Here is a 13,632-nt window from a genome sequence, read left to right on the forward strand (position 1 = left end):
GTACTAATTTCGGGGTCTAAACAAGTGCCCCGGAAAAGCACCTAGATGCCATTGCAAAATGGGAACTTCAGAGGGTTGGAAAAATGTTATGTTATCCTCCCTAACTCAAGTTCCCCGAAGGAGCCGTGGTGTCCACTCCCTCCGAGGCAGGATGGCAAGCCCCTTTAAGGGGAAGAGAATTTAACTGAGACGGATGAGTGCTTTGTCCAATCGCCGGTGGATCCGGGAGTTTCTAGCCCAATGAGCACACGGTGAGGGCGGGGCCGGGGAGCACACCCGGAAGCGGGTGCTGGCCTGCCGGCTTGCCCTGGGGCCATGGCAGCTGCTGCTCCTACAGCGGAGCGGGTCCCAGGTCGGGGGCCTCCTGGGGAGGTGATTCATCTGAACGTGGGAGGCAAGAGGTGAGTGAAGGAGATTCCTGAGGGCACTCGCCTCTCCGGGAGGAACCGCGTCCTCAAGGATTGCTTCGCCCTCCGCGGGAGACGCGGGAGCCTGGACTGGCGCCCGCGGAGGGAGGGAATTCACTAGGTGTTGGGAGGGGGCCGTATTCCTCAACCTCCCTACATCGTTTCGCGTCCGCTCACCTTCCCCGCACAGATTCAGTACCTCTCGCCAGACTCTCACTTGGATACCAGACTCCTTCTTCTCCAGGTGATTGGGAGAGCCAGTTTGGGGCGGGAGAAGGTATGGGGAGACCTTATCCCGCCGCCCCGCACGCACACACCTTGGCCCATGATACCTGCTCTGTGTCCTCTCCCTGCAGCCTTCTGAGCGGACGCATCTCGACACTGAAAGATGAGACCGGAGCCGTGAGTAGAACAAGATCTGAAATGGGGCGGTGGGTAGGAGGAGTGAGAGGACCCCTTCTCAGCTCCTCACTTTGCCCCATCCATTCTCTGCACCCCTTCCCGGCAGATCTTCATCGACAGGGACCCTACCGTCTTCGCCCCCATCCTCAACTTTCTGCGCACCAAAGAATTGGACTCCAGGTTGGCAAAGAGGGCAAAGGGGAGTCCCCCACCGTCGTCACCCCTTAGAACCCTTTCTTCGCTTCAGAATGTTCACTTAAGCTGTTTGGTGTTTTGTTTGTTTGTTTGTTTTAAGCGAGAGGCAGGGAGGCAGAGACAGATTCCCGCATGCGCCCAGATTAGGATCCACAGGGCAAGCCCCCTAACAGATGATGCTCTGCTCCTCTGGGCAGCTGCTCCGTTGTTGCTCAGCAACTAAGCTATTTCAGCGCCTGGAGCGAGGCCACGGAGCCATCCTCAGCGCCTGGGGCTAACTTTGCTCCATTCCTGGCTGCGGGAAGAGAAAAGAGAGAGAGAGAGAGAGAGATGTTGGGGGCAGGGGGAGAAGCAGATGGTAGTTTCTCTTGTGTGCCTTGACTGGGAATCAAACCGGGACTTCCACGCGCCCAGCTGGCCGACGCAATACAACTGAGCCAACTGGCCAGAGCCACACTAAAGCTCTTTGATCATGTTTAAATTGTGTCCTTATGGTTCCCCAAAACACACAAACATTTTCACCGGCCATGTTGTCACTCTTTATAATCTTGAGCCTGTCAAAATTTGCCACCTCTTGGGATTCTCTGTGCAGTTTTGAAAACTTCCTCTCAGAATTCTCTGCCCACTACCACTGACTTATAGTCATTTCTACTACCTAGGGGAGTCCACGGTTCCAGCCTTCTCCATGAAGCCCAGTTTTATGGGCTCACTCCTCTGGGTAAGTGGGAGCGCCATTAGCATCCTCATTGCATAGAAAACCAGCTCTCTCGTGTTCCTTCATCCCTCTTATGAAAGAAGGCTGAGTTAGAGCTGATAGCACTGGGTTTTGTCCTGGGTCTCAAGTGAATGGTGGTATTCTGTGGAGAAAGAGATGGGGGAGGGGAGGAGTAATAGGCCTCAGTATCCCCCAAGTCCCATCTTTTGAGTCCTTCCGCCTCAGTTCGTCGTCTGCAGCTGCGGGAGGAGTTGGATCGATCTTCTTGTGGAAACGTTCTCTTCAACGGTTACCTGCCTCCACCAGGTGGGCACTACTAAGGGATGGAGTGGTGGGTGGGTAGAATGAAGACTACATTTCCCATAAAACTGCAGTTCTTGGGTGCTGTGCTGTGAACCCTGAGACACTGTGGGAATTGTAGTTCTATATCAGATTCTTGGCATGATTATAAAGGAAGTAGGAAACCGCATTTCCAATGAGGCAATGGGCCACCTTGAGGCTCCATTGCATGCCCTGGCCTGCAGTGCAAGCGGAGTTGTAGTCTAGGTTTGATTTCTTTGTGGTAAGGCTTAGGAAGAACTTGGATCCTTTGCATTGAAGGGAGAACTATTAAAGGGGATGTATTGACTGTAATCTCTGTGAGACCTTGGTGCAGCCATCACCCTGGCCATGGAAAATATGCCCCAGTGGTTATTGGAAACTAGTCCATTAAACTTTGCTGATTGGTAGAAGGAACAGAGTGGGGAAATTTAATTTAAGGCTTTATTTTCTAACCTTAGTCAATACCTACCATCTACATGAAGTTTGCCAAATATGAAGACCTATATGCTATTTTTTTTAACTTATCTGTACTGTTTACCCTGTTTTATAAAAAGTAATTTTAAATGGAAGCTTTATATTACTATAACTAGGTAAACATGAAAATAAGGCCCAAACATAAGAGTGTTATTTTATTTATTTATTTATTTATTTATTGTATTTTTCTGAAGTTGGAAACGGGGAGGCAGTCAGACAGACTCCCGCATGCGCCCGACCGGGATCCACCCGGCATGCCCACCAGGGGCGACGCTCTGCCCATCTGGGGCGTTGCTCTGTTGCATCCAGAGCCATTCTAACGCCTGAGGCAGAGGCCATAGAGCCATCCTCAGCACCCGGGCCAACTTTGCTCCAATGGAGCCTTGGCTGCGGGAGGGGAAGAGAGAGACAGAGAGGAAGGAGAGGGGGAGGGGTGGAGAAGCAGATGGGCGCTTCTCCTGTGTGCCCTGGTCGGGAATCGAAACCCAGGACTCCTGTACGCCAGGCCGACGCTCTACCACTGAGCCAACTGGCCAGGGTATAACAGTGTTATTAAACTCTGGTTAGATGCTGTTGCTTGTCAAGGGGACAGGCTTCCGTGTATTAAAAGGGAAGATAGAGAATATTGAAGTAATAATCAATATTATGGCATCACCAAACTGATTCTTCCTTTGTGATGGAGTGAAAGGAACTGAAAAGGAAGTAACTTGTTTAGTGATTCAATTTCACTTAATGCCATGTCCCTGTACTACCTAAATTCTCTTCCTCAGAAGACATGACGGGAAATCAATATCTTGCTATGTGGCCATTATTACAATTATTACAGTTATTGTAATTTTGCTCCATCTCCCTGCCGTAGTGTTCCCAATGAAGCGGCGGAACCGGCACAGCCTGGTGGGACCCCAGCAGGCTGGGGGGCGCCCAATGCCTGTTCGAAGGAGCAATACCATGCCCCCAAACCTGGGCAGTGCAGGGCTGCTGGGCCGAATGCTGGATGAGAAACCCCCTCCTTCCCCATCAGGTATATTTCTGTCTCCTGAAAGGCTGGGACAGCCGGCGGAGCCCCTGTGCCCCTGCCCTGATCCTTGCTCTTCCCTCTAAGGGCTACTGGAGGAGCCAGGGATGGTGCGCCTAGTTTGTGGACACCACAACTGGATTGCCGTGGCCTACACCCAGTTTCTTGTCTGCTACAGGTGCTTGGAGAGGGTAGTGGCAGGAGGCTTTGAACCCTGTGGACGGGGAGGGTTTGGGGTGAGAATTGATGATGTCCCCCAATCTTCCAGGCTGAAAGAAGCCTCTGGCTGGCAGCTGGTGTTTTCCAGTCCCCGCCTGGACTGGCCCATCGAGCGACTGGCACTCACAGCCCGCGTACTTGGTGGGGCTTTGGGTGAACATGACAAGATGGTGGCAGCGGCCACAGGCAGTGAAATACTTCTGTGGGCTCTGCAGGCAGAAGGTGGTGGCTCTGAGATAGGTATGGCCCCAAGCTTTTTCCAGAAACCTCTGCCCTTTAGAATTCTATTCCAACCTGTGGTCTATTAGAATTTTCTACCTTGTTAGTATTTTTGGCCTGTTAAAATACCTCCACTATACAATTCTCACACTCATAAAAATTATTTGCATTATTAAGGTGCCCCAACCCTTTAGAATTCTGTATCCTGTTCAAATTCCTTGGCCTGGTAGAAGAATCCACCCACATATAATTCTATCTTCTTGTCATAATTCAGTGCCCTATTAGATTTCTTTGCTTTGTTGGAATTCTTCATGCCAGTAGAATCCCAAGCCTGTTAGACTGTGTGTTTTCATTGGAAATCTCTGACTTGTTAACTAATCTGTCCCTAACTAATCTCAGTCCTCAGGAGAACCCCTGTAACTCCTGTTGGAATCCTCTATGCTGTAAGGATTCCATGGCCAGCTGACTCCTCTGGCCCTCAGAACTCTTCCTGCCATCCCTCTTCTCCCCCATGAAGCAGGGTCTTCCTTTCCCTCAACAGGAGTCTTCCATCTGGGGGTGCCTGTGGAGGCCTTATTCTTTGTTGGGAACCAACTCATCGCTACAAGTCATATGGGGCGTATCGGGGTGTGGAATGCTGTCACCAAGCACTGGCAGGTCAGAGTGCAAGCTGTCCCTTTCCCAGGTGTCCAGACTGTACAGACCCAGAGAGGGTTCCTTTGTGCCCCAGCCAGCTGGCCCAGTAGTGGGCCAGAGTCTGGGATAAAGGCCTAAGAAGCATCAGGGAGGCCTTCTTGGAAGAGGGACTGCCAAGCTACAGAAAAGATTGGTTTTAGAAAGGAAAGAGGATTCTCCAGGCACTGAATGGGGGAGCAAGTGAAGGGAGATGGTGTGGAAGACAAAACCCAGAGAGAGATGTGCATTCTCTCTGCACCTACCCCTAGTCATGTCCAAAGTGTAAAAAAACAGAGACTTGCAGTGTTCTCTTCTGCTAGAGTGTGAGTGTTTGAGAGAGAGATAAGCAGAGAAAGGAAGAAGGAAGAGACAGACGGGGAGAGAAACAGACAAATGGAAAGAGAGTGTGTGAGGAAGAGGTGACATAGAGAGAAGGGTGGACAGGGAGGAAGCAGGCCTGAACACCTGTGGTCGATGATAGGACCCAGAGAAACAGGCAGAGATGAATAGAGAAATGTCAGATACAGTGTGAAGGAGAGGCTTAGAGACAGGCGCAGATCAAGACAGGCCTAGAGCAGGCAAGGCTGGAGAGAGGTGGGCCCAGAGACTGCCAGTGGGTTCTGGAGCAGGGAGAGGGCATGCCGGAGTGGGCACTGCGTAGGCACAGGCAGGGAGGGGCTGCCAGCCACAGCCTGCTCTGCCCGCCCTCAGGTCCAGGAGGTACAGCCGATTACCAGCTACGATGCAGCAGGCTCCTTCCTCCTCCTAGGCTGCAACAATGGCTCCATCTACTACGTGGGTGAGCAGCAGGTTCCCGAGAGCCTCTCATAGGAAGTGGGAGTGGAGGGGAGAGGCTGCAGCACCTTAAACAAACCCTCTCTTCCCTCCCTGCCCACCACAGATGTGCAGAAGTTCCCCCTGCGTATGAAGGACAATGACCTCCTTGTCTGCGAGCTCTACCGGGACCCAGCAGAAGATGGAGTTACAGCTCTCAGCGTCTACCTCACACCCAAGACCAGTAAGCTATGACCTGGCTCCCCCTGCCATCAGCAGCCAGCCCCAGCCTGCAGCTGGCTCCCCACTGCTTGTGTAGCTGACCCAATGAGACTAATGGGAGAGGAAACAGATTTACCTGTCTTTTAGTCATTCAACAAATACTCACTGAGCACCACTTGTATATAAGCCCTGTTCTAGATACTGGACCATGGTGGGCCTCTTCACCAGGAGAAAAATTGACTACTAGCCATTCAACTGTAGGTTTCTTTTCCATCTCTGCAGTTAGGGCATGATGCTTGCATGCCTGTGAAACAACAAGGAGGCAGTTTTTCAGGGGACCAAGCTGAGTTCTCTCACTTGAGACAATTTTTGTTTTGTTTCATTGAACTCAAATACAGAGAAATAGCTTGATTTTTATTTGTTTTTTTATTGAAATATCACTCACATTGGCCCTGGCCTGTGGCTCAATGGATAGAGCGTCAGCCGGCATATGGACATCCCGGGTTCAATTTCCACTCAGGCCACACAGAAGAAGTGACCATCTGCTTCTCCCTGCCTCCCTCTTCCTCTTCTCTCTTTCTTCCCCTCCCGCAGCCACTGGCTCAATTGGTTCAAGCATGGCCCTGGCGCTGAGGATGGCTCTGTTGAAGTGCATCAGCCTCAGGTATTAAAAATAGCTCAGTACTCGAGAATCGGCCCCTGACAGAGATGCAGGGTGGATGCCTGTTGGGCGCATGCCAGAGTCTGCCTCACAATCTCTCCTCCTCTCACCAAAAAAAAAAAAAAAGAAGAAGAAAAGAAATATTATTCACATACCATAAAATTCACCATTTTAAAGTGTACAATTTGATTTTTTTTTAGTAGATTCACAATGTTGTGCAACCATCACTACTATTTTTCAGAATATGATTTTTATCACCCCAGAAAGAAATCCTGAACTCATTAGAAATCATACCCCACTCCTGCTTCCTGACAATCCCTGGGAACCTAATCTACTTTCTTGTCTCTAGAGATCTGCCTTTTTTTTTTTTTTTTGAAGATTTTATTTATTCATTTTAGTGAGGAGGGAGAGAGAGATTGAGAAAGAGAGAAAGGGGGGAGGAGCAGGAAGCATCATCTTCCATATGTGCCCTGACCAGGCAAGCCTGGCAACCTCAGCGTTCCAGGTAAATGTTTTATCCACTGTGCCACCACGGACCAGGCGGGATTTGCCTTTTCTGGACGTTTCATGCAAAGGGAATCATACACTGTGTGGCCTTTTTTGTGTGTGTGAGAGGAAAGGAGATAGTAAGACGGACTTCCACATGTGCCCTGACAGATCCACCCAGCAACCCCTGTCTGGGGCCAATGCTCAGATCAACCCAGCTATTTTTAGCACCTGAGGCCGACTCACTCCAACCAACCAAGCTATCCTCAGCTTCTGGGCTCACCCTCCAACCAATCCAGCCACTGGCTGCAGGAGGGGAAGAGGATAAGAAGGGTGAGGGGGAGAGTGTGAAAAGCAGATGGTCACTTTTCTTATGTGCCCTGACTGGGTATTGAACTGGGATGTTCATATACCAGCTGATGTTCTATCAACTGAGCCAACTGGCCAAGGCCCTGTGTGGCCTTTGTGTCTGGCTGTTTTCACTTAGCGTAATGGTTAATCATTTTGTTTTATTTTTTTGTGCTTAGTGTTTTCTGGATCTTAAGATATCTTTCCTGCCCCCAGGTTGTGAAGATATCTCCCTATATTTTCTTATAGAACTTTGTAGTTTTAGCTTTTACACATAGGTCTCTGTTTCACAGTAAGGGTCACGATACATTTTTTTCTAATAGGAATAAATTGATGTTACACTTAACTTCACAGATTGTCATCATGTAAAACCCCTTTTTGTTTAAATTTACATATAGTTGGTATAGTATATATTAGTTATATTAGTTTTAGGTGTACAATATAGTGATTTGACATTCTTATACTTTACAATGTGATCACTCCACTAATTCTAGTAATCATTTATCATCGTGTAAAGTTATCACAGTATTATTGACTATGTTGCCCTTAACCTTTTTACCCTTCCCTCATCCATAAGGCCTCTTTCTTATTTATTTATCCCTTTCCTCCCCACCTCTTCCATCACCATATGCCACTGTTCTGTCATGATTAATATTTATCTTTTCCTGTGTGTGTGTCCATCATAATGGGCATCCTGGGGAAGTTTTGAATTTGTGTGAATGGTACCGGGTATCTATCTCAGCTGTCCTCTTATTTATTTATTTATTTATTTATTTTATTTATTTATTTTTTTGTATTTTTCTGAAGCTGGAAACGGGGAGAGACAGTCAGACAGACTCCCGCATGTGCCCGACCGGGATCCACCCAGCACTCCCACCAGGGGGCGACGCTCTGCCCACCAGGGGGCGATGCTCTGCCCCTCCGGGGCGTCGCTCTGTTGCGACCAGAGCCACTCCAGCGCCTGGGGCAGAGGCCAAGGAGCCATCCCCAGCGCCCGGGCCATCTTTGCTCCAATGGAGCCTCGGCTGCGGGAGGGGAAGAGAGAGACAGAGAGGAAGGAGAGGGGGAGGGGTGGAGAAGCAGATGGGCGCTTCTCCTGTGTGCCCTGGCTGGGAATCGAACCCGGGACATCTGCACGCCAGGCCAATGCTCTACCACTGAGCCAAACGGCCAGGGCTTGTCCTCTTATTTTGTTTGCCTTGCCCTGGGTTTAATATCCATCCGTGTGGTAATGTATTGCTTTTAACTACTGCACAAAATATTACAACCACATTTTTCTTACACCCAGTCTTTGAGATGGTCCTTGGAGCTTCTGACATTTGCAAAATAACTTTTCCCCTCTGGAAAGTTGGCGATGGCGGGGAGTCCCTTAGACACATTGGGTTGTACTTTCTTGTCTTGCTGTCCATCTGTTTATATATGTCTTTAGGGTTTTTTGTCTTTCTCTATAATTCTATTTCTGTCTGTGTCTGTTTTTCTCTGTCTCTACATCCCTCCCCATGACTCATTTTCTCAGTTCCTGTGTGTTCCCATTTCTCTAGTTTCTCTCTCTTCCTTCTCATGTTATTTCTTCATTTTAAATTGTCTCTGGTTCTCTCTTTTTCTAATCTGTCACTTTTTGTCCTCGTTTCTCCATCTCCATATCTCCTCACCACCTTATTATTATCTGTTCCTCTCTCCTTACTTTCTGACTGTCTCTGTTCTTCATCTGTCTGTCTCTCTCTGCCTTGGTTTGAGTCTCTCTGTGACCCTGTCCCTTTCTTCCTTCTTGGTGCCTCATTAGGTGACAGTGGGAACTGGATTGAGATTGCCTATGGCACCAGCTCAGGGGGTGTGCGGGTCATTGTGCAGCACCCCGAAACAGTGGGCTCTGGGCCTCAGCTCTTTCAGACCTTCACTGTGCATCGCAGCCCTGTAACCAAGATCATGTTGTCGGAGAAGCACCTCATCTCAGGTGGGCATGCCGGGCTGCCCCAGGTGCCCATCATCCTGCAGGAGGGGTGGCTCGGATGGAAGATGAAACTAAGTGGATGAGAGTTTCCATGGGGAGGGACATTATGTAGGGAGAGACCTTTACAGGGAAGAAAAGTTTGACCTGGGACAGAATCACGGAAGTGAAAGGATACTATGAAGGGGGGCACCAGGGTAAGGGAGAGTGAATATTTCATCAACTCAACAAATGTTTTTGAGCACCTACTGTGTACCAGGTACACAGGGGACACAATGATGAACAAGACAGGCCAAGTCCCTACCCTCATGGAGCTGATGTTCTAGTAGGGACAGCAGACAAATTGATAAAAATATAAATCGATATCAGACAATGATGAGGGCCATGATAAAAAAAGCTGTGTGAGTGGCTAGAGAGTGTCAGGGTCTCAGGAGAGTGCATGGTTCCAGAAAACCTTTCTGAGGATGGATCTTTGAGCAGAAATGAGGGAATGAACAGTGTAGGTCAGTGGGACAAGCATTCCAGGCAGAGGGAACAGGTATGGCAAAGGCTTTATGGTGGGAGGGTGCTGAATGCATCTGAGGAAAAGCAGGGAGCCCCCTGTGCCCAGAGTGCAGTGGGCGACAGAGAGGGTGGATTGATGGGGCAGGTCGATAGGACCTTGTAGGCGTTGGAGAAGACAGTGTCCTTGAGCCTGATTGAGATGGTGCCACAGGAGGGCTCTGAGAAGGGGGGCTGTGACCTGATGTTGGTGTGCACAGGCTCCCTCTGGCTGTGAGTGAGACAGCCTGTGGGAACGGGACAGGAGCAGGCAGTGGACGCAGGAGGCTGCTGCGATGGTCCAGTTAGATGAAGTGGACAGGGTCCGCTGGAGGTAGTGGACAGGGTATGTTGAGATCAGGCTCTGAATGATTTTAGAGGTAGAATCAACAGGATTTTTGACCATTTGGAATTCTGAGGAACCTGAATCTTAACACCTTTAAAAGTTGTCCTCTCGGGGCTGGGAAAGGCTGGGCGGCAGCAGCCCGGCCTGACCGGCTACCCTCTGCCCCTCAGTCTGTGCTGACAACAACCACGTGCGGACATGGTCTGTGACTCGCTTCCGTGGCATGATTTCCACCCAGCCCGGCTCCACCCCACTCGCTTCCTTCAAGATCCTGGCGCTGGAGTCAGCCGATGGACATGGTGGCTGCAGTGCTGGCAATGACATTGGTGCTTCCTAGCCCCTGGCCACCCACCCCACAGACCCTCATTGGCCTCCACAGACCCCTTATCTGAACCCTGTTGACCTCTCTTTACTCCCTGCTCCCAATGTGGAATTCTGTTGCCCCTGCTGATTCTTGCTGTCTGCCACCTGACCTGGGACCACCCCCATCCCTGTGTACCTCAACCCGGTTGACCGTTGCTGATCCCCAACCCATTCTGACTCCACCCAACTTCAGCAATCGGGATGGGGACCTAGTCCTGGGACGGGACAGAGCCTTGGGGTGTGGAGGTCCTAGGGACCTAGGAGGCCTGACCCTCACCCCTGCCTGGCCCAGGCCCCTATGGTGAGCGGGATGACCAGCAAGTGTTCATTCAGAAGGTGGTGCCAAGTGCCAGCCAGCTCTTTGTGCGTCTTTCATCCACTGGTCAGCGGTGAGGACCACCTGTCAAGTGGGGAGAATGGTCAGAGGAGAGGCAGAAGGCCAGCTGGGATAACGGGGTCCCAGCCACGGGGCACTAAAAGAGCAAGGCCTGGGAGGGAGCATGAGTCCGGTCCAGATTTGGAGGCTAGAGGTACCAAAGGTGTGACACTTAGGGGTGGGGGTGAAGCTGGCGCCTGTGGTGGACTTCAGACCATAGAGACCACCCAGTACAGTCAGGGTGGGAGAGGGGGCCCAGGCAGACAGGTCAGGGCTGGGATGGGTAGGTAAGCAGAGAGGTCAGCATGGGATGCTGGGGGCCTGGAGAATGTAGAGGAGGTGTTGGCTTCACCCTGGGAAGGAGGCCTGGGAGGGTTTTCTTGAAGAAGCAGCTGAGCAGAGACCTTAACGATAAACAGGAGTGAGTGTGCCAGGCTGAAGGGACAGAATGTGCAAAGGCTGGGGCAGCAAAGTAGGTCTCTGGGGCCAGAGCACGGACCTGGAGGTGAGCAGTCCGCTGCGGAGGGGCAGGGCCTTGTCGATTGAATGGAAGAGCTGAGACGGTCCTGCGTGGACTGGGAGCCATGGCTGCTGTGATGGGGAGGAATTGGAATTTAGATTGGAGGCCAAGAGCTCAGGAAGGCGGCCGGAGAGGTGCCTGGCCAGAGAGAGTAGGGCTCGACCAGGGTAACACCTTAGGCAGAGGGGAGGGGCCGTGGAGGGACGCTGGAGGCCCAGGGACCGCCATGGCAACAGTGAAGTGAAGGAGGCACTGGGACCGCCATGGCAACAGTGAGGTGAAGGAGGCACTGGGACCGCCATGGCAACAGTGAGGTGAAGGAGGCACTGGGACCGCCATGGCAACAGTGAGGTGAAGGAGGCACTGGGACCGCCATGGCAACAGTGAGGTGAAGGAGGCACTGGGACCGCCATGGCAACGGTGAGGTGAAGGAGGCACTGGGACCGCCATGGCAATGGTGAGGTGAAGGAGGCACTGGGACCGCCATGGCAACAGTGAGGTGAAGGAGGCACTGGGACCGCCATGGCAACAGTGAGGTGAAGGAGGCACTGGGACCGCCATGGCAACAGTGAGGTGAAGGAGGCACTGGGACCGCCATGGCAACAGTGAGGTGAAGGAGGCACTGGGACCGCCATGGCAACAGTGAGGTGAAGGAGGCACTGGGACCGCCATGGCAACAGTGAGGTGAAGGAGGCACTGGGACCGCCATGGCAATGGTGAGGTGAAGGAGGCACTGAGATGAGACTCAAGCCTTCCCTGAGGTGGAGACGGGGAGTAGCAGATTTGGGGGAGAGTCCTGAGGCCCACTAGGGACACATGGCATGTATGCAGGCAGGGGACATCTAAGAGGCTGCTGCCCACTCTCAGGACTGGAACCCGAGATTAGATTGGGGAAGGATAGAGAAACTTGGGGGTAGAGAGGTGGGAATGAAGCCATAATGGTGGGGACTGTGCCCCAGGAAGGGTGTAAGGATGAGAACAGAGATGAGGCCAGGCCCTGCTGCAACCAGTGACCCCTCTTCTCTCCCTCCCAGGGTGTGCTCGGTGCGCTCCGTGGACGGCTCGCCCACCACTGCCTTCACGGTGCTCGAGTGTGAGGGGTCCCGGCGGCTCGGCTCTCGGCCCCGGCGCTACCTGCTCACCGGCCAGGCCAACGGCAGCCTGGCCATGTGGGACCTGACCACTGCCATGGATGGCCTCGGCCAGGCCCCTGGTACTCCCCACCCCACCCCAATCCTGTCCCAAGCTGCATAGGCTCACCCTGAACTCCTCTTCACATCCCCTTCATCATAACCACCCTTCCCGAGTCCTTGCCCCTCTCACATTTCTCTCACCTCCAACCCTTCTTTGCCCTTGCTTTTCAACCCCTCGCAGTCTCTCACTGTTGTCCATTGACCTCCTCATTTTTCTCCTATCCCAACCTCAGTCTTTCACATGACCTTTGTCCCTAGCCCTGTAATCCTTGTCTTGCCCCTGACCCTGCCTCCTTGCCCCCCCCAGCAGGTGGCCTGACAGAGGAGGAGCTGATGCAGCAGCTGGAGCAGTGCGACTTGGCCCCGCTAACTTCCTCTCGGGGCTCTCTTCCCAGCCCCTCACCCCGCACCTCTCTTACTAGGTAGGCATGACTCCACTTCCCTTTCTGCGAGGTGGGGAGGACAGAATATGGTGGCCTTGGTGGGGGAGCGGGGGCCCAGCTGCCCTTTGATGGCCTCACTGACCTCATCACCCCCTCAGTCTTCACTTAGCCTCCAGCAACACCTCCCTGTCTGGCCACCGCGGGAGCCCCAGTCCCCCACAGGCTGAGGCCCGGCGCCGTGGGGGAGGCAGCTTCGTAGAACGCTGCCAGGAACTGGTGCACAGTGGGCCAGAGCCCCGAAGACCACTGACACCAGCCCCCCGGCCCACCATGGGTCTTGGGGCCCCCCTTGCACCCCCCAAGACGAAGCTGAATGAAACCTCCTTTTGAACACACTGCCATGGTGCCTTCAGATATCCAGGTCCTGGGGACTTGCGTGCTTCCCTACTTCCTGTCAGCACCCTGGCTTCAGGGCCAGGACCTCCTTGGAGTGGTCACTGTTACTAAGTTCTCCCAACCCCCTTTTCTGGAGCCAAAGTCACCCTACCCTAATAAAATTCTCACTGCCAACACCTTCCTTACATTCTTACAGGATTTGGGAATACCCAGGGAAAGGATGGAAGAGATGTGGGGCCCAACTAGGTCCCCGACTAGAGATTCAGAGACATCTGTCTCCTGGTTGAAGCAAAAAAAGAAAATGTATAGGTTTACAGTCAGCTTCAGGCATGGCTGGATCCAGGGGTTTCAGTCAGGTTTTTCCCTCTCTGTCAAGATAACTCCAGATGGTTCCTTAGCAACTTTATTTTCTCTAGCTGCTGCAGAAATCACAA

The 13,632-nt window shown here is 52.1% G+C and overlaps 1 protein-coding gene across 2 annotated transcripts; it reads left to right on the forward strand.

Annotated features, from left to right (window-relative positions):
* The first annotated feature begins 244 nt into the window (after nt 1–244).
* On the forward strand, nt 245–13,372 carry SHKBP1 (SH3KBP1 binding protein 1). 2 transcript variants are annotated; one of them, XM_066349170.1, is made up of 18 exons: nt 245–401; nt 598–651; nt 764–809; nt 916–989; nt 1,664–1,722; nt 1,945–2,025; nt 3,374–3,535; nt 3,617–3,707; nt 3,798–3,988; nt 4,509–4,624; nt 5,354–5,441; nt 5,544–5,660; nt 8,905–9,087; nt 10,138–10,293; nt 10,623–10,719; nt 12,261–12,439; nt 12,727–12,841; nt 12,961–13,372. In XM_066349170.1, the coding sequence occupies exons 1-18, from the start codon at nt 316–318 to the stop codon at nt 13,190–13,192; spliced, it is 2,127 nt and encodes a 708-aa protein (XP_066205267.1). In that variant the 5' UTR covers nt 245–315; the 3' UTR covers nt 13,193–13,372. The 2 variants fall into 2 exon arrangements, with proteins under 2 accessions (XP_066205267.1, XP_066205268.1); XM_066349171.1 differs by having other exon boundaries at nt 8,917–9,087.
* Nucleotides 13,373–13,632: the final 260 nt, after the last annotated feature.

This window comes from Saccopteryx leptura, chromosome 9 (genome assembly GCF_036850995.1).
Source record: "Saccopteryx leptura isolate mSacLep1 chromosome 9, mSacLep1_pri_phased_curated, whole genome shotgun sequence".
Taxonomy (NCBI): domain Eukaryota; kingdom Metazoa; phylum Chordata; class Mammalia; order Chiroptera; family Emballonuridae; genus Saccopteryx; species Saccopteryx leptura.